The sequence below is a fragment of the Engraulis encrasicolus genome, chromosome 18 (assembly GCF_034702125.1).
Source record: "Engraulis encrasicolus isolate BLACKSEA-1 chromosome 18, IST_EnEncr_1.0, whole genome shotgun sequence".
Classification (NCBI taxonomy): domain Eukaryota; kingdom Metazoa; phylum Chordata; class Actinopteri; order Clupeiformes; family Engraulidae; genus Engraulis; species Engraulis encrasicolus.
In genome coordinates, this window is record NC_085874.1 from 19,107,563 (window position 1) to 19,129,275 (window position 21,713).

The 21,713-nt window shown below is 43.8% G+C and overlaps 1 protein-coding gene across 1 annotated transcript in view; it reads left to right on the forward strand.

The window, feature by feature from the left end:
• mei4 (meiosis-specific, MEI4 homolog (S. cerevisiae)) overlaps positions 1–21,713 on the forward strand; it is a 67,925-nt gene that overhangs the window by 15,479 nt on the left and 30,733 nt on the right. The window contains exon 5 of the mRNA XM_063223190.1: positions 8,152–8,283. Within this exon, the coding sequence (XP_063079260.1) occupies positions 8,152–8,283 (132 nt within the window). The remainder of the gene's footprint in view (positions 1–8,151; positions 8,284–21,713) is intronic.

The following is a 21,713-nucleotide window of genomic DNA, read 5'->3' on the forward strand; positions in this document are numbered from 1 at the left end:
AACAACACACCGAGAGGAAGGATAGACGACAGACAAGCAGCCAGTGCCATCGCCACACCGAGAGAAAGGCTAGACGCACCTGCGGACGTCGAAAGCTCCGAGATGGATCACGTAGAGACAGAACTCCAGATGGACACAGTCGAACAACCTACCCACACCGCAAGTAGCCCCACTGAAGCAGAGTCTGTCTAGATCTATGTAGGTTTAGCCTACGGGTAACATTTCTGTTTGGCGTTGACAGGCTCTTGATGGTAAGCGTTTACCTTTCCTTTTTTATTTTTTAAAGCAGGCTACCTAGATGCGCACAGTAGGCTGTCTTCTTGGACAAGGGACTTTCAGTTGGCTTGCAGTAAGCTAGTATTTTCTTTTATTATTCTGAGCAATACCAATTGCCTTCTTTTCATTTCTCAACGTAATGCCCATGTAACGAGTGGGGGGAAGGGGGGAGCGGGATTGCAGCGCTAGGAGGAGCCACGACTCAAATGTTTTCTTTTTTTTTACTGGCCAAAGGGGCTTTTCAAACGAACTCCTTGCGGCTCGTAAAGCCTTTGTATATAGTTATGCGTGTTGTTGTTATTATTTGTTTACCGTGTCTGGCAGCTTTTCACTTTTCTTTTGTCTTTATGAACAGTATTAACGAGGGCAATTTTGTATTACGGTTTCTCAATCCTATTGTAACATTCTTAAATAGATTAAACCATGTCTAGCTTAAATATCATATCCTGGAATGTGCGTGGCCTCAACACGCCTGTGAAGCGAACACGGTGCCTAGAGTTCCTGCACAGAAAGGCAGTGTCCATAGCCTTAATTCAAGAATCCCATCTGAAAGAAGTAGACGTGAATCGCTTTCAGAACAAGAATTATAAGCTGTTGGCATACTCCTGTGCTCCCAATAAGACAAAAGGTGTATTGATATTGGCTAAAAGGTCTTTACAGGTAGCTGTACATTTAGCAGGTGGAGATGACCTTGGTCGTTTTGTGTATGCTGTTATCACGGTACACCACACCAAACTCCTACTGTCATCCATTTATGCCCCAAATGACCCGGATCAACAGTTTTTTAACAACATCACGGAAACACTGCTACAATTCAGTGACCACAATACCTTGGTAGGCGGGGACTTTAATGCTTCCATTAGCCTACAGTTAGACCGCTCCTCTGATACACATACCTCTTCTGCTTCTATGTCTTCGTCTCTCCTCAATAGTTTTGTTACAGAAATGACTGTAATAGACCCATGGCGTGTTCAAAACCCATTTGTGAAAGAGTATACTTTTTATTCATCAAGACACAAATCATTCTCCAGAATTGATTATATTTTTGTGAGCACTCCCTTATATCAGTGCATCAACTCTATTGACATATTGCCTATATTGATCTCAGACCACTCTCCCATTATTTGCTCAATAGCCCCTATGCCCACAGCTATTAAACCATGTAGATGGCGCTTCAATGACTCACTGCTGTATGATAAGATGTTCTTAGATCAACTCAAAACGGGGCTGGTGGAATTTCTGGAACTTAATACAGAGCAGTGCCCAAATGCGCAAATGCTATGGGAAGTTACAAAATGCTTCATTCGGGGGTTCTGTATTGCTTTTTCATCGAAGGCCAAAAGACTGAAAAACATACGTTTCAATGACCTAGAAGAAAAAATTTAATCTCTGGAGCGTGAGCAGGCCCAGTCTTTTTCAGATGACGCGTGTCAAAAATTGCTATCACTGAAACTAGAATATAACAGCCTATCGATGTCCAAAGCTGAGTTTATTATTCACAGAACGAAACAGAAATATTATTTCCATTCAGATAGAACTAGTCACCTACTTGCATTGAGGTTAAAAGAGTCAGAGTCCAAAGCAAACATAGATTTAATAAGAAACAGGGATGGGAAAATTCTCACTGATCCTAGAGCTATTAATAACACTTTCAAAGAATTCTATTCCAATTTGTACTCCTCTGAGGTGGTTCTTGACAAAGAATCATGCAAAAAGTTCTTAGATAATCTGACCCTTCCTGTGTTATCAGCGGAGGATCGAGAAGTCCTGGAAAAACCCATAACCCTAGAGGAATTATGCAAGGCTGCCAAGTCACTTAAAAAGGGGAAATCCCCAGGCCCCGATGGCATCCCCCCAGAGCTATACCTGGCCATCTGGGATGTAGTGGGGCCCCTCATAATGGGCTCCATGAATTTTGCCATAGAACATGGTACTCCTCACCGGGATCAAAATGCTGCACTTATTATTTTGTTGCAGAAAAAACATAAAGACCCTTTAGACTGCTCTAGTTACCGCCCTATATCCTTAATAAATAGTGATATCAAAATCCTAGCTAAAGCTTTGGTCTCCCGTATTGAGCTCATTATGGACAATCTCATACATTATGACCAAACAGGGTTTCTCAGAGGGCGGCTAGCTTCAGACAACATGCGCCGCCTACTACATATTATTGAACACGCCCACACATATCCCAATACCTGCGCAGTGTTCTCATTAGATGCACTCAAAGCGTTTGACAGACTTGAAATGGACTACCTGTGGGCTGTATTACACCATTTTGGCTTTGGCCCTAAGTTTATAGGTACTATCCAGACCCTTTACAAAAACCCCACGGCCTCAGTCTCAACAGGCACCTCCCATTCTGCACCTTTCCCACTTCGAAGAGGATGTCGTCAAGGCTGCCCTCTATCACCTCTCCTTTTTGCTCTCTCATTGGAACCATTAGCCCAGGCCCTTAGACAGAGTCCAGTTATATCCCCTATTACACTATATGGTTCACACCATCACATATCATTGTATGCAGATGACATAATCTTATACCTATCAAACCTAAGTGTGTCTATTCCAGGCGTGTTACAATTATTCAATCGATTTGGTGCTATGTCAGGTTACAAAATAAATTGGGATAAGTCATCTCTAATGGCCCTTAATACCGTCTCACAACATACTATCCTCCCTCCCAATATTGCATTTACTAAATCATTCACTTATCTTGGCGTTAAAATAACAGACTCTTTGCCAAAGATCATCCAGATGAACTTCAGTGAGATGAGTCAGAAAATAAAACTTGATCTGCAGCGATGGACTAATCTTAAAATCTCAATGCAAGCCAGGATAAGTACGGTTAAAATGAATGTCTTACCCAGACTTAACTTCCTGTCTTTTATGATCCCATGCATACCGCCGCCGAAATATTTTGAAGAACTGAACTCAGCAGTATCCAAATTCATCTGGAGTGGCAAACAACCTAGGCTGCGTTTCTGTGTCTTGCAACGCACAAAACTGGAAGGGGGGCTTGCACTCCCTAATTTTAAACTTTATTACTGGGCATTTCAAATTAGAGCAATGCGCACTTGGGTAGACACTGAAAGTGCAGTACCATGGAGAAGCATAGAATCTGCTTTAGTTCATCCTCATAGGCTCCAAGATCTACCTTTCACTGGGGTTGGTCATCGCAAAACATACCCTAAACTGGGTAGCATTGTTTCTTCAACACTAACTGCCTGGAGCAGTGCTGAAAAAGCATTGGGTCTTTCAAAGAAGCTATTTAAACAGTCACCGCTATGGAATAACTTTTACTTCTTGTCGGATCATAAACCTTTTACTTATCCTCCGTGGTCATCCAAGGGTGTTTTCACCTTCTCTAATCTGTTTGATGCACATGGTTTGCGCACATTCCAGGATATCCAACAGGATTATAATTTACCAGGGTTCTCATTCTTTTTATACCTCAGGTTACGCTCAGCCATGAAAGCTTATGGCGTCCCATGGAACTCTAATTTAAATGACCACCCAATGTTTTGTTGGATTAACCCCATTATGTGTTCGAGGGGTGCTGTCTCAAGAATCTATAACAATTTACTCACAAGTGTTCAGAAACCTCTGCCGATTTTATCAAAATGGGACCTGGAACTCTCTTGGTTAGGATTCGAACCAGATTGGGAAACAGTGTGGTCTAATCTTTGCCTTACCTCTAAAAATCTTAGTCATGTACTTATTCATTTTAAGACTATCCATCGTTTCTACCATACACCCTATAAACGATATCTCATGAAACACATAACCCATCCTCACTGCAGCATCTGTACCACAGGGACTACTGGCACATTCCTGCACATGTTTTGGGATTGTCCAGTTATTCAACGCTTTTGGGACTTTGTCACACGTATGTTACGTGATCTCACAGGACTGGACTTTGACTTGAACCCTTGCTTACTTTTACTTAATGATGATTCAATGTATAATTTTTCTCTGTGTGAAAAAAGAGTGTTGATGTCAGGTTTCACTGCTGCTAAGAAGACCATACTGCAACAATGGATACACCCAGACACAAATCTTAGAAAATTTTGGATAGTCTCTTTCCACTATATAGTCTGTTTGGAAGGTACAACTGCAAAGATTAATAAGGCAAAGGAAACCACTGTTAACACTTGGATGGGCATAGCTGCTGCCCTTAAAGACCTTCTGTGAAGACTTTGAGTTTGCTGCCAGCACGAGTTCAGAGTGTTATGTATTTTTAAGCTCATTTCATTTTATTTTGTACTCTTATCCATAAGGTACCTCTTTGATACCTCTTTGATGTATAATTTTTGAAAAAAATATAATAAAAAGACAATCACAAAAAAAAAGGCCACTCGTTTGTCTGTTTGTTCCCCCCTTGTCTACTTAATGCACAGACCACATGCATTGTTTCCAGCCCCTGCTGACCTTGATAAAAAATTAAAGCGGCCTGCTATTGGCTCCAGGGCATGGAGAACGAGGCTGCAGTCCAATTAATATCCTCATTAGGGGAAAAAAATCTTTTATCACTTGCTGTGATGCGTGTGGGCTGTTTCATTTGTTTGTTTCGTTAGTTAGTTAGTGTTCATTTTTTTCTTCCTGTTCTGATGCCAAGCAAGACAAGGTTGGTTATTTCCTATGGGTATCCCCTGCCTCCTTCTCTGTGCATTGTGGATGGCGTGAGGGTGTAGTGGGGGTGTCTGGCTGACTTACGAGCACTGAGATGAAGATGCACCATGAGCTGGAGTGGCACCTCTGCTTAACCCTTTGAGCAGTAAGGATTTTTCCCCAGTTCTTCTAGAATTTTACTTGAACATTCTACAGCTCCCATAGACCCGTGTGTTGAAAACCCTGCAAAGTCCTTATGACATCATAATGAGAATTCAAACTTTTGTCAAAACTCTAATCACATATTTGTGATGGTACTCCTCAAAGGGCAGCGAGCCACAGCCCGAGCCATCTCAGCTGGTACATCTTCCTCTTTTTTCTTTCTTTTTATGTTTTCTTTTTCTTCTTAGTTCTCTCAGGCTCGGTCTCTCTCTCTCTCTCTCTCTCTCTCTCTCTCTCTCTCTCTCTCTCTCTCTCTCTCTCTCTCTCTCTCTCTCTCTGTCTTTCTCTCTCTCTCTCTCTCTCTCTCTCTCTCTCGCTCTCTCTCTCTCTCTCCCTCCTTTTCCTCCCCTAGTCCCACTGTCACACTACAATGAGGCTCCTCTCAGATGGAGCGAGGTGTGCTGATGGACTCTTTACACTTCAGTCACCACTAATGGCCGAGCTCTTGTGTGTGGTGGCCTGTCAGTGCGCGCGTGAATGTGTTCGCTTGCGTGGTGGGGGCCTTCCAAGGCAGTGGGAGAAGAGAATGAGAAGGGGGAGAGAGTTTCAAGCCAGGGAGAGGTGGAGAGAGAATGTGCCGACCGAGGTGTCCACTGTTCCTCTCTGCCCTGTCAGTAACAGCTCGTTATCCATCTTGTACACGCACGCACGCACGCACACACACACACAGTCACACATGCGCACATGCACCCCTTACATGCACACCTTCACACACGTGGAGTAGCACACACGCCACGCAGTAGCATGTCCAAGTGCTTAGGTAGCACATTACTCAAATGTCACATGTGCAGGTGAAAGCGGGAGGCAAATCTCATTCCTAAGTAATAACCTTTGGTAATAGTGTACAGAAGAGGAAAATGTGTTTTTCATACGTGCACTCTTGTGTCATCAACACCCTGTTAAAGGGAGAGAGTGAGAGTTGGAGGAAGGGAGAGAGAGAAGGGGAAGGAGAGAGTGTGAAAGAGAGAGAGGGGGGGGAGAAAGAAAGATAGGTGGGAGAAATTGCCTGAAGTAGTCTGCATTGGCTTCAGATTGAGGTCATTCCATCAGTCAGAAATCATTTGTTTCATAATAAAAAAAAAATGTTACTACAAAAAAAAACCAATGCAAACCAGCTGTTCAGCGATTTTTCATTTTTCACTGCCTCTCCCATTCAATTATGTATTGTTTTCCATCCTTTACCTAGGTGTTTCTCTGTTTTCCCATTCTGTAGTTATTTTTTCCCCATCTTGTTTCCATGCATTTCACTCCTCCATTCCTCTCCTGTTTCCCCCTTTTCTCTCATCCTCTGTTTCTTTTGTTTTCTTTGCCCTCCATGGCCAGTGAGGTTGCGTCTACCTGGTCATCTGTTTCCTCTCCATCGTCTCGCACTCGCGTCCCATTCACATCCCTTCCCCTCCTCTCTGCCTTTACCTACCCTTTCATCACCTTCACCAAGGAGCCAGTTACCTGTTTCCAGTCCGCATTTTGACACTATGTTTGTGACAAGCAGTAATGGTCAGATGGACTAATGGACTCTCTCTCTGATTGCCACTCGAGTACTCTTTTGAATACTCAGGAAACTGATTTTCACGTCTTTCACTTTTTCCTTCCTCCTCTTCTATATTATTTGCCTCATTCTCTTTCTCTATCAGTCTTTTCATTTCCTTCTTTCTTTTCCTCCCACCATTTCTTGGCCTATACTGTACTGTACACTGTCGTGTGCAAGAGACAGGGCTGTTGTGGACTGTTGTGATGCAGAAGGCTTCCTGGAGAAACTGCCTTTCCCGTGGCCAGAGCCTGTGTTGCCAGATGTGTCTGATCAAATCCAGCCCAAAAGGTGCTCAAAAACCACCTGGAGCCGCTAAATTCCGCCCAATTTCAACAAATTGAATTGGTTTCTATGGGCATAAAACTGCAGGAAAAAAAATGCCAAATTGCCGATTTTTCCCGTTTTCACCCGCAGGCGGCTATCCCAAGCAGCTAAATTGGGTGGGTAACTGCCCAATCTGGCAACACTGGCCACAGCCTGTGCTCCGATGCCTGCTGCCTGTAGCCTGCTGATGAATTTTTCATCTGGACCACTTCCATGTCATGAGTGATTACTCGCCGGCGAGGCTCAAGGCTGCATTAGGAGCGGCTCATCCGTATCAATGGCCGCGGTGTATCCAGAGCCGGAGCCTGCGTTTATTACGAGACTTCGAGACCCAAATGCTTTGGCAATAGGCAATGGTGGGCCCAAGCATTGTGTTTTGTCACTGAGAACATGTTGCCCTGGCTTGCAAAGCTCTTGACCGTGAAGAGCTCTCCGGCTATATGTGTGCAGGTGTGCAGGCTTTTTTGTTGTCTTTGGAGTGTGTTTGTGGGGTTTACTTTGGGCGTTTTGTGTCGTTTGAATTGTGTGTGCGTGTGCGTGTGCGTGTGTGTGTGTGTGTGTGCGCTTTCCATAAATTGTGATGGAGTGCGTGCGTGCGTGCGTGCGCACACTTGTGTGTGCGTGTGTGTACCCGCACGTGCAAGAGTGTGTGTGTGTGTGTGTGTCTTTGTGCATGTGTGGGTACATGTTCCTGGATAGCTGTCAAGAGATGTGGTCCACCATTACTGTCTCACTCCTCAGTGCTTCAGTGTTTCCCTCCGCTACATGTTTTCTGAAATGGATGTGCGCTTCGCACCACTGCACATATATGTGAGTGTGTGCATGTGCACGTGCGTGCATAGCGTGAGTGTGTGTGGTTGGTGGTCTGTCTAGCATCTGCATATTTACTGGAATGGATGCTTGTTTCAGCATTTTTAGTAGTAAAAATACATTTCTGTACCTGTTTATTTGTTTGCGCTTTTATATGTGTGATGTCATTTCCATTTGCAAATTTGTATCTGGACAAGTCCTGTATTTTTTTTGTTTGCCTTTTCACGAAAGACTATTGATTTCTCATTTACATAGGATGTTTCTCTTGTTTTCCAACTGTTTGCCTTGAATTGATGTGTACATAGTACATTGTATTTCCAATTGAATAAGCTGTAGGAATAAACTCTCCTTGCTCTCATTTATCCCTTCCCTCCTCTCAGTTCTCTTTGCAGGAGTGCCTGTCCGACTGCCTGATTAGACTGGGGGCCAGCACCACCCTCAGGGCCCCCCTCCTGCGTCTCCTCCTCTCCCACATCAACCACCTAGCTGATCACCTGTGGCACACCTGCCAGGTAAGTGCTCCTGGCTCCTCCTGCAGACTGAGGGAAGCGAAGGACGGCACTCTTCAGATTTTTTTCTATGTTCATTCGCCCACAAACTCTCAAATTTTCATTACACGCTGAAGAAGGGCTCTGCCCATAACGTTTGTTCAATCTTAACTGACAGATTACACATTACACGGGTGAGGCATGAATTCAATTTCGTTGTGTGCCGTGTGCACTTGTGTGCTGTGGAGTGCTGTGTCACAATGACAATGGGAGTTGGAGTTTCCCAGTTGGGATTTCACTTTCACTTTCACTTCACTTCACTACTAGCCAGTGTCACATACTGTACTGTATGTGCAATAGCAATTCACCAGATCACCTTATTCTTAAAACAAAAAGTTTGAGAGAAATAGCTAGATTACTTCATCACCTGAAGAGTACTTGACTTGTCACTAGGGCTGTAACGATTGTGTATCACAATTTCTCGGTTCGATACAATGAGTCACGATACTGTATCGTGATACAAGGAGGCAGTATCGTGATGCGCCCTTTCAAAGTTTTATTACCCATTACTCCAGAAAACAACCTTATGATTTGATGTGATAGTGTTTCCAAACTTCAGTGGAGATACATTTCAGAAATCGTGGGGTGTATCGAACCGTAGGTCAAAAATCGTGATACGAACCGAATCGTGAGTTGAGTGTAGCGTTACAGCCTTACTTGTCACAGTCACCTTCATGAAGTGCATAGCCTATATACAACCAGGTGATTTTAGAATGACTTGGCTGGACTGGACATTTGCAGATTGTGAGTACAGGTTGTCATTGGAGGTGCAGTCTATTTTCCAATGTTCCACCTCTAATCGGAAACAGCTAAGAAGTGTGGGGGCTGCTGCAGTGTGTGTGTGAAACCTTAGAAGAATGTCCTACGAGGAAAAAAATAAAAGGGAGAGGAGTCTAAAACTTTAAAAATAGGCCACGCTCCAATTTGTGTTCCTTGAAGGGGAACACCAGTGCCCTCACACTCCCTTTTAGCTTTTTCATGTGTCAATTTTAAATCAGTTTCTCTTTGGCCTTTTGCACGACCCCACTGAGAGCTGTCAGCCAGGTAGCAGAGCTTGTACTCAGGCAAAAAAATAAATAAATAAAATTGGCCTACTGCCCAGGAAACATAAAAATCCCCTCACGGACACAAGCACGTAGGTGGAATACCATACCTCACACATCCGTTACATACTCCCAGAGTTGCTATTTCAAATGCATTTCAAACATGCTTAATTATCCCCAAAGAGGAATTTCACCAAAGGATAGAGGACCGGGTTGGGTGGGTGGGTGTGTACAGGGGTTTGTGCTCGGTAGACACTGTGAAATTCAAATGCAGTGTGAATGAGAGAAGGCGAAAAAAATGGAGGAGATTATTTTCCTTTCTTTTTTTGCGTCTTCCTTTTTTTCTGTAGCAATCCATCCAGTCCCTGAGGAAAATGTTTTAGCAAGCAGCCGCGTGTGTGTGTGCGTGCGTGCGTGCGTGCGAGTGTGTGGCCTATATCATGCTTCCAGCTGAGGCTCAGCCGAGACAGACTAAATGTATCCTTTGCCATGCATCATCACGCCTGTGATGTTTTCTGTTTTCGGTTTCTGTTTTCTTAGCATTTTCTTTACTATTCCTTGTGTTTTCCCATGGTCTGTCATCCTGAATGGCAATTAGAACAATTCTTGGCAATGGCAATTAGAACAATTCTGTTCTAAACACTGATACATTTAAAAAAAATTAAAATAAAAAAATAAAAGGAAAGGAAAACCGATATGGTTAGGTTACTGTGCATTCCAACAGCCTTCCAGCTTAAAAAATGCTTTACTGCTTTGCTAACACACACACACGCGCACACACACGCACACACACGCACACACACACACACACACATGCACACTGTATACACACTGAGTGCCCTTAGCTCTCGCCGCGGGGCCCCAGCTAATGGAAGTGGTAAACACACAACCTTCATGGGGGATCAGCCATTGCGACAGGGAAAGTGGTTGTCTATTAGCTTCTGGTAAGCTAGACACTCTTGGCAGTAGAAAATATTTTTGTCTGGCATGTTGAGCTAGCACCGTAGCCTGTCTCTCGTCAGACCTGTGTTCTGCCCTACAAAGCAAAAAGGCAGCAACTGCATTACTGTTTAAAATGAATTACTATGACTTTAATGCCATATATATCACAGTCTGAAGTTAAATAAAATGAGTCATCTTCAAAAAAGGTGGTACTATAAAGTAATAAAACTGTCACATGCCAATGATCTCCCAAAAACACTTATACTGGATTACAGTATCATTTTAAAGTCAACTGACTCAGTTTTGAGCTCTGCGCAGTTACTGCCTTTTTGCTTTGTAGAGCAGTGTTGTTCTCCACCACTCCAACAGGGGTGGTCGGGGTGTGTTCAAAATATCGATATCGGGATACATCGTCAAGGGGCCTCTTCACGATACATGTATCGTATTGGAGGTGTCAATATCAATATGTCATTTAATGAAATACATTGACTTTTGAATGCTACACAGCAAGTGGCATTCATGATATGTATCGCATCATGAACAGGCCTACAGTTATGTGAAGGCCGTCTTTAACATGCACAACAGTATACAGTAACTGTTGCTCTACGGAAAAAAATAGCATTTGATTATGCAAATGTCTTTTTTCTTTGAAATGAAACAAAAAAATATAGGCCTAAAATATTGTGATGCGTATCACTGTATCGGGATGCACATGGATTGCGATAGGTATCGCATTGTAACACCTGTAGTAGGGGTGGGCGATATGGCAAAAATGTTGTATCACGATTTTTTAACATGAAATCACGATTTCGATTTTTTATCACGATCTTCCATCCAAAAAATAAAAACAACAAAAAACAACTTTCATATACTTGCAATTTGTAATTTGTTTTTGTAAAATGTTAACACACTGATGATACTCTCATAAAGTGTACAATTGGAATACAATAATGTAAAGAATAAAGTGAAGACAACAACACAAGTGAGAAAACATCACTCTGATACTGATAATAAACATCCTCACTGCAAGACGATCTATACGATCTATATGACAGATTCGAGACGATATTTTACTCAATATCGCGATTCACGATATAATATCGTCATATCGCCCACCCCTAACCTGTAGTGGGACATGTATTGTGATGCAAGGTGGTTTGCAATGGCTCTACAAGCTCCTATCACAGGTCTGGTCAACAGCGCCATTTCGTCTGAGAACTTGAAGTGATAACTGTTTCAGATAACAATGACGAAAAAAACAGCAAAATTTCTTCTTGCAACAGTTTTGAAGGCATTTATTGGTGGCAAGGATGAACAAGTGCTAGACAAAGTCATACTGTCTGAAAACGAGTCTAACGTCTAGCAGCTATCCCAGACCTGTGCGTGGAGCTTGCGGCGCGTTGTGGAACTCCATAGACCTGGTTGAGAGTGCATTCCGGGAGGGGAGCGCTGTCGTTGTGTCAGCTTCATGCCATGTCTGCCCTCCTCCAACATTATCCCTAACCTTAACCCTAAACCTAACCCTAACCCTGACCGTAGCCTCTTACTGCAGCAGGGGTTGCCGGCGACCCTACTCACTTGCTGAACATGCTTAACTACATCATAACAACATTACTATGACATTACATAGAGCCATACTGCTGCGCTAAGGGGTTAACTCTAACCCTAAACTTAACCATAAACTTAACCGTATATCACTTGTTTGAAATGTTTGATTACCGTCGTTTCCAGTTAGCTTTCAGTCGCGCTTGATTGTTGACGTCCGTCCGCATTATTCTTACCCCCAGAACCAAACTACCCCAATTGTCAGTTCCCCCTTTCGTCGCCCAACCACGAGAAACGAGGCTATTCTTAAAGGCACCACGAGGCTTAAAGTTTATTTTGTCTGATTTTCTCATAAAGACTTCACGAATGGCCAGAGTTACTGTTGTGTGGAGACGGAACAAAGTTGCCTCGCTCCCTCGGTCCTCCATGCGCAAATCAATACTGTGACAGCGTCTGTCATTTTAGCAGCGGTTTTCTCCGCTGCCCAATGTTTCAATGATGCAAAGTGAAACGGACTCAAACTCCGTTGCAATGTTCATTTAAAATACAAGATGCGTTGTACATACTGTATTTGGCTGTGTTTCCATGGGCATTTAGCCATGTTTGGGGTTCGTTTTTTGTATAGCCTACCGTCTCAGTTTAAAAACAGAAATGTTTGCTTGGTACACGTGCTTTAAAACATGAGAACAAAAGACACAATACTGGTGAATGAATGTTGTCCTGACTACAGGGCAACATGGTGCTCTATCACTGCTGCTTCTTCTTTTTCTTCTTGTGTTTTTATGGCGGTTGGCGAACCAGCATAGTTGGTGTATTACCAGTACCACCTCTGGATGCATTTTCACTGCTTCTCAGATGATCGTTTATAAAACCATGCCGTCTTCGAGCAGTAGCCTACCACACGCCAGTTATCAGAACGCAGATTCCATGAAAAGAATAACTTTTCAAAAATGTGCGACGTTTAGTCTGGTGCGACGTGTATATGTTTCATATTCATAATGCATTTTTTGGCTGATGCGACTTAAACTCCGGAGCGACATGTAGTCCAAAAAATATGGTAGTTATAAAGGGCATGTACGTATCTCATGTGGTTGAGAAATACCGGTAATACATTTTATCATGTCATTATAATCATTCTGCACGGTGTCATGCTGTTTGTCCTATTATGTTGTATAATCAGGGTTCTAGCTAGCGCAAAAGTGCGTGGCGGCCCGTTACGCTATAAATTTGGACCGTGACGCTTATTTTGGACCGTTACGCTCATCTTCAATACAGCGTAACGGCATTTTGTCTGTATTATGTAGGCTAGCCTACAGCCAGATCAATGCCACATCGTCCTTCTGCCAAACCTGACACATGTCATCATAGACATGCATGTCATACTCACTGTATTTAAATGACAATATAGCACTCTACTACTACTACTATTATGATTTGTCGCGGGGTTTTGACGGCTTTTATTAATCTCTGTGACAAGCGTACTGTATGCCAGCATCAAGGCTTTGAAGCAACAACAAAATGCATGTGTAGCATCGCATCCTTATTTCAGGGCTTTGTTTCTCCAAAGAGTAGTTGCCAACCTGTTAGCAGTGTGGGCAGTAGTGCTGGGCTCGTTACTTGTTACCATACAAACAAATCTGGAGACATTGGGCGTAACATTGGGAGTTGACAGGTAGTTACATTACTGCAACCCAACACTGATAATTTACCTTTTAGGTACCCCAAGAATGGCCTATTTTTACCTTAAAATGTCAAAAACTCCTCACCGTGCATGGGGGGGGGGACAGGACAGCGTAGGGGGCGAGGGAGCGTAGCGACCGAGGGGGGGGGTTGTCCCTCTCGGTCGCTACGCTCCCTCGCCCCCTACGCTATATTTTCATCCTAGCTAGAGCCCTGATAATAGTCTGAGCTTCCAGTTGGTTTGAATGGAATTGTCTTACATCTCACTGTTATCCCTATTGGACAGTATGTTAGTGTCGGTCTGGCCAACAAGCCAATTTATGCCTGTTCTTTTCTCCTTGAAATAGAGAACCGATTAAAAAAGCTCACTTTTCAATGTTTCCCGTCTGTGTGTACGAGCCTGATGTAACAGATTCAGATTCAGAAAACTGTATTAATTATTAATCCCATCAGTTGGCAATTAAGTTTGCAGTCCCAGTCCCCATCAACCAGCAATAAATAGTATAATAAAAAGGTTACAAAAACAAAACCTAAAGAAAATAAAAAATAATAACTAAATAAGAAAATAAAAGACATGAATCTTAACACACACATAAAGTCAAACACCCTGTCCTGTGATGAACAGCCCTCAGTCATGCTAATTTGCATTAACTTCACAACCTAATTTTAATCCCAAACTTTATTTTAGTGGTCTGTGAGCTACGGTTGTTAGCTGTAAAAGCAGATGAACACTTCAGGGTCTCAGACGTCAGTACAATAAAATGTCATCTGAGATAATGTATTCAAATTAAGCGTAATTAAATTAGAGCATATTGTTTCTGGGTTGTTGCGTCTGGCTTGCTGCGTACGGGCTTCGCCATGCTTGAGATGCCCACAAAATGGCACTTAGGAGCCACACACACACACACACACACACACACACACACACACACACACACACACACACACACACACACACACACACACACACACACACACACACACACACACAGAGGTTCACAGCCAATGGATAACTGTACAGCATTCATTGAGGATTAGGGGGGGTGAGGCGCGTGTGTCATTGCCGGGGTGAGGCGGGTGTGTCACTGCCCCACCACATATTCTGAGTCGCCAAGATTAGTTGTATTTTTGAAAGCACGGGTTATATTTTCACCAGCGGGTCCTGCTTTCGTTCTGGTTCCTTCACTGGTTGTGTGCTCATCAGGATCCCAATGAAAGGATCACAATGTAGGATGACGTAGTTTGCGCTGTGCCCGTGCTAGGGGTGGGCGATATGGGCAAAAAAAGTTATCTCGATAATTTTTAGAATTTTCACGATAACGATAATTTGACGATAATTTCCAAAATTCGGGGGGGGGAGAGAATCGTACCGTAATATGGGAATTTGGCATGGCAGGGAAGGGTGAGTAAAGCAGAACATTGCAAGCTACACATGTATGCTGTCTATGATTTGTGCATGATTCCAGACTGATTTCAATTCTGCACTGGAGGTAGTAGTGCTGCATTTGTGTTTCAACTGGGGAGGGACAGAGAGTTGGGAAAAATGCTGTGCTGAAGAGCTTTCACTTTTTGAATTTAATAATATGCATATGCTGGACTGTAAAGTAATACTTCATCACTTGTCATGAAAACATATCCATGTAAATAAAAAAATAGTTTTATGATGTATTGCTAATGATTCTGTTAGAGGACAGTCATGGAAACAGTGCATTTGTAGATAGGAATCAGAACCTAACTATGGCAGCTGCAAATTGCATGTGTTGGATTTCACACATTGTAATTTAACTCACTGCGCGAGTCTAACTTAACATTACTTTTCCACCTAAGCAGTTATGATATCTATACATGCAGGTGGGTGTTTGAGTAGTGAGTAACAGCCAATCTATTTGTAGAGAACAACATTGCTTAGCTTAGTTCGCTAACTAGCATGCTAACGCGATTTCTCAGACCAGAGACAAAGCTATTTCTCTTCCTAACTATTTGGCTTTCCATAATCACAGACAGTTGATGATTAAAGCACATAGTTCCAAAACGCCCTCAGCATCATGCAATGGCTGGTTTAATGGTTGAATTCCTCATGTAAATCCACCATTTGGATAACAGCAACTGTCCTTCACTGCCCAGCAGCAGAAGCGCTGCAGGAGTGACACGAGATCTCTTTCTCTCCGTCTGCTAAAAACGCTGCAGCCCGCCCCCCTCAGCACTGTCTGCTCATTGGTTCACAGACTTATTCTCCAGTTCACAACAACATTACTATTGGCTCAAAGGCTTGGCTGTCGTCGCTGTCTGGAGGAGTCCTGTCACAGCGCTTTGTTGAGTTTAGCGACTTCATAAAAATATCTCGATATTGCAAAATTACTCATCGTCAAAACAACATTCACGATAACTTCGCAGACGATATGTATCGCCCACCCTTAGCCCGTGGCATGCCTGTCTCAAAATCTACACTGTCATGAAAAAGTGCTCTTTAAATAAACTCGCTGTGAGTTTTACATCATGAAATGCCAGCAGTTGATACAAATCTGAATGCGGTATATGTTTTTTCGTATGAGAAGTGTTTCCCACAACACTTCTAGTGGACCGCTCTCACAAAAGTTACATTTGGGGTTCTGACAGCAGACCGTGAAAGTGGTCGCGAGAGTCATCGTTCACTTACTAGTGACTCCAATATGCGTCGGTTGACTCGGGACAGTGATTAATTAAACTTAAAATCCTAACATCGTCACGTCCGCAGCTTTTAAAGGAGCTTTCATTGGTGTCACCATCTGCCTAGACTGAGAATGATGCAGTCACAGAGGCGAGACGGTATGGGAGATGGGGTTCAGAGAGGTGCAAGGACACTGCTGATGAAGGCAGATAGGTGGATTTGCCCCTCAAAGCGTAAAAAAGAAAAGAGATGAGATGAGATGAAAAGAGATCCCCAGTATTCAGGAGGTAATTAATAGGAGCTCAACAAATCAGAGAAGTGAACATCATACAGAAGGAGGTCTACACAATACAACACCCCTATTTCTGATCAGTCTCACTTCAGAGTGTGGAAAAAATAACCCTATGAATTTATGTAACCTCTGTCACAGTATATCACGGTGGAATCCAATGCATTTGTTATTGCATCCCCCTAAGCACTTTACTGTGTGCATGGAATGATTGAAGGCTTCAAAGAAGCCGAGTGACCTGCCATTTAATGGCCTACTGGAAGGCTAAACTTTAGAGCTTGAGCCATTTAACTTGATGACCCGTTGCTCTACAATAGAATTTAGATTTTACATAATCAAAATGTGCATTCGCTGGTCTTTTGTGTGTGTGTGTGTGTGTGTGTGTGTGCGTGTGTGTGTGTGTGTGTGTGTGTGTGTGTGTGTGTGTGTGTGTGTGTGTGTCTGTGTGTGTGTGTGTGTGTGTGTGTGTGTGTGTGTGTGTGTGTGTGTTTGTGTGTGTGCGCACTTGTGTGTGCACGTGTGTGTTAGAGAGAGAGCTACAACATTACTGTTCTCCCCATCCCTCTCTGTGATTTGCAGCTGTTTGATTTTCTGTGCTATGAAGCCTTTTAGTGTGTTTTTGGCTGTTGCGGGAGAGAAATGGTTCACTCAGACAGGCATGTTGTCCAGCTTTAACGAATGATAGACAGACCTTACGGGGGAGGGAAGAAAACAAACACGGGATCATCTGTCCATAAGCACATGGTCTGTGTAAGGGAAGAAAGGCAAAGCCCCTGTGACAGCACAGGCCCTGTCTGGGATAGGTGTAACAAGCTGAAATATTTTCATCATTTACAGACAAGGCTGTGTGTGTGTGTGTGTGTGTGTGTGTGTGTGTGTGTGTGTGTGTGTGTGTGTGTGTGTGTGTGTGTGTGTGTGTGTGTGTGTGTGTGTGTGTGTGTGTGTGTGTGTGTGTGTGTGTACTGCACCAATATACCTTCTCGAGGCCACTGCTATTGGAGCACACCAACAAGGTGGGGCCCTCGCTCCATATGGGGCCCAAATCCTGTACCCCACATGTTTTGATCCCTTTTGCTGGGGTATTTTTGTTGTTAGTGGTAGAAGTAAAAGTGTATAAACATTTCCTCGCTGACAGGTTAGGGTTAGGGATTGTTTTGGTTTGGGCACAGATTAGCATTCTTTAGCTATTGTTAGGTTTAATATGAATGGAAGTCAATGGGAGGGCCCCACAAAGATATTACGTTGGGATTGTGTGTGTGTGTGCGTGCCTGCCTGCCTGCGTGCGTGCCTGCATGCGTGCGTGCGTGCGTGTGTGCGTGCGTGCGTGCGTGCGTGCGTGTGTGTGTGTGTGTAGTGAATTATGAGACCCCTCTGAATTTCCACTGCTATGGCTGTGTTCTTCAAAGCGGACAAATATGGAGCATCTCAGCATGGGCTACTACAAACAGCAGCAGGCCCCTGCTCTCAGCCTTTTTCTTCTTCATCTTTTTTTTGAAGCCACATGTCTAAAGCTGTGTTGACACAGAGGAACACGGTTCTGTGGTCCATCACAAGATGGTGCATTGGGACAATTTTTTTGTATTAATATGAAGCTGTAATTTTTTTTAGCACTTGATGTATTGCCGTTTGGTGTTTGAAAAGTCCAAGGAGACTGTTTTTTTTGGCTTGGCCAGGCGAAGAAATAGAACACACAGTTGGGGATCTTGAACAGAGGCACAGGTGTTTGTTCTCTGTGTTGAAACAGTCATTTATTTAATTCCGATCCCCAAGCAGACCAAACGTGTTTACCTCTTATGTGCATAAAGTCTGATCTGGCGGTTACCTTTAGGCACTTTTCCACACACAAGCTGAGTGGTGGTGCTCAGTCAGCCTGGTTTGGGTTTCCATTGCAGAATATGGTTGGAGCTACAGTATGTTTTTGACGTTGTCACATAGCATTACTTTATGCAGGCTAGTTGAGCACAGTAAGGCCAACAGATACAGTACCGGATCTATCAAAGTAGGCTATTAATAGTTTGAACGACATCATATTTGGATACCAAAATGTTTATATCAACGTAATTCAGTGTCAAACTAAAGAGAGTTCCAAGGTAGTTGATCTGGTGGCCCCCATGATTGTTTTTTTCCCCATTGTTGCGGGGGGCTGAAGCACAGCATTTTGGGTAGTAGACAGCGACAGTACCAACTCAGCTCGGTTTAGCCAGCCAAAAAAAACGAGGGCTGGAGTTCGAGCTGTGCTGTACCTAGCTAATCGAAAAGCAACAAACGGCGGCTGAGTCATGCCATGTCGAGCTGTACCAGGCTGAAAGTTGGCCTTTGGAAAAGGGCCTTAAGATCACTCTGCTGATGCACACATCACTGCAGTATTGGGTCATGGTCCAGATAAGATGCTGTACGGTAGTGTTGCCTGGCCGCTGCCTCAGAGATGCTCGCCGCACCTGTCTGGCATACAGTAGGTTTTAGCTGCCTTAAGCCGCTTGAAGTGAACACCCCTGAAGAAGAGAAACAGGAGAGAAAGGCGAAGGAGAGGAATGCAGGGAAATTATAGAGGTGCTTGACTAAAGCAGATTATCAGTATTCTTTTTCCCCTGCCATCACCTCTAGCCTTCCATCTCTTCATCCATCCATCTCTCCATCCATCCATTCATCCATTTCCATCTAACCACCTGCTTTTCCTCATAACCATCGACAGCGATAAGGACAGAGCTGTCAGGTGTGTGTGTGGGGAGCGGTGGGGTGGGTATTTTTAGTGTGGGCTTGGCAGTGATGTACGAGTGCTGTTACAGTGTGTTAACCTCTCTCACCATAGGGGCTGGCAGCGCACATATGCTCCGCGCCGCTCCGTCACGGCTGACCCCACACACCGGCGCCGTCCGAGAGTGGGGTCACGGCGCATCAAGTGGCCCCGGGGCGTTGATGGGAAATGGAAACGTCGTCGGAACATCAATCTGGCCTGTAATGAGCACTTGGCCAAGCCAGAACAGCAGGCAGAGCTAATATCAGGCTTATTTTGTTATACAAGTTTGTGTTTTTCGAGTAGGCGTCAGGTGTAGAATCTCATCAATGCTTTTGAAGTGTTAGATTAAAGTAATCTGCAGATATTATTGATTCGTTTGTTTGTGCATAATATTTCCTGTCCATACGTGAGAGACTAAGCTGCTGTTTCTCTGAGTACTCTGACAGCAGAATTATCTGCTGCGGCTGCTAGTTACATGTATACCTATAGAGATTAATACACCTCTGAAATATATTTTTAAAAAAGCAGTCCACCGTGTTTCAGTAATAAAGTATGTTCTTCTCTGACCTGTGATGAGTTTAACCTGACCTCTCTCGCCTTCCGACGCTGCCCCAGTCAGCAAGGCACGCGGCACCAACTCATTAGCATTAACTTGGCTCAGCTTTGCTGTGGGAAATATTGGGTGCTTTAAGTTAGAAGTGACCAAATTGTGCCACGTGTTCCCTATTTAAACACCCTTGCAGGACTACATGTAGTAATCGATCCAAAAGTAGTTGCACCACCCCCCACACCCCACACCGCACACCGCACAGCGCCGCACCCTTCTGACCTTTTTTTTACACCTTGGCAAGGCAAGCACTACAAACTGAAAAAAAGTAAAAGTGACACATTGTTGCTGTTATGTGTAATTACTTCCGAGCTGATTTGATGGACAGGACTGTCAGGTATTGATTAAACTTTCATGCCTTACCCTGGAGTACCTATTAGGGTTTCTTGCCAAATGTATCTTTAACTGACGATCCCTTTTTTGTCTTTCAAACCTTTTTCAATGAGGAGCTGACAGGTTGATTGCTGTGGTATCCAGATACACTTTGACACCCCTCCTCTCATTGCATTGTCAGAGTGAGATTGGGGTGCTGCCAAAGTGCCTCTCGGACAGCCAACCAAATTGAGACAACGAGGCATATGTCACTTTGGCATAGACACTTTGGCACCTGGCTTTCACATCTGAGCAAAGACAGCAATGATGACAATAGTTGGCAATTGATTAGACAGCTGTCAATTATTGCTTTGTTTAAGGATCAATTTGTTGTGATTCTCCAACATGCGAAGAATGTCAAAAGCCTTAGAGCAGAAGAGCAGTTACCACAGCCCAGAGCACCATGTCCTCAAAGGCCATGTTGGAAATTAGGTTAGTTTTTTTTCCTCCCCACATCTCTTTCCATTTGCCACAAAGTGAGATCGAGACATTGCTGAAGTGGCTCTTGTCTAACCAATCAATCGAGGCAAGGAGGCTTTCACACATAAACCCTTCAAGAGCTTTGTTGTTTCTCATGAGTGTGCAGACTAGAGATGCACCGGATCCTGATTGTTAGGATCCTGCCGGGTACCGGATCCACTGCTTAAGATCCTGCCGGATCCGGAACCGGATACCGGATCCTACGGATCCTAAAGGGTTGAAACACATAGCCAACTCGCACACTTTTTATTACTTTGGCGCAAACTATTTTTAAGAATCATTGGCTTACTGCCACACTGCCTTCAATGGCCGCTTCCAAAGGCCTTTCACTTCATGCAGTGATTGGGGTTGTGAAAGACTGACTGAAAAGCCTAGGCTACTTAAAAAGTAGAGATGCCCCAGATCCTGATTTTTAGGTAACTGCCGGATACCGGATCCACTGCTTAAGATCCTGCCGGATCCGGATAGTCTGAAAAACCCTATTATCCTGCCGGATCCGGAACCGGATCTTGGATCCTGTACATCTCTAGTGCAGACTGTGACTGGCTTCACAAGAATTGGACGGTACAGATTGCCTGAGTAGGATGGAAACATTACTGACGTTAGTATCTCCAGAGACATTACTGACATTAGTATATCTAGTGCCACTGTAATGGGTTCATTAGAAGGATACTGAGCGTATCCACAGAGATCCTGACAGGTGTGCACATTGACAGAAAGCATCCACGTCCAATTTAGCTCTCTGGAGGGAGTTCACCCAAGGGTTATTGAAAACTCTACTTGTGAAAAGGGAAGAAAATGGAACGGAATAGAAAAAAACCTCCTCCATTCACTCGTTTCCTCCTGCACCATTTCTTGGCCAACTACTTTTTCGAGAGCTTTCAAAAGCTCATCCATCCAGGAAAGACTGGTCTCTGCTGACCTGTCAATTACACACTCAGTCGAAGGCACAAAATGGGGGCCACTGCTGACATTTGGACATCAGCTGGGGAGACTGACAGACAGCAGAGCGGACATCACCTGTCAACCCCACTCACTTCTTTTCACTACCT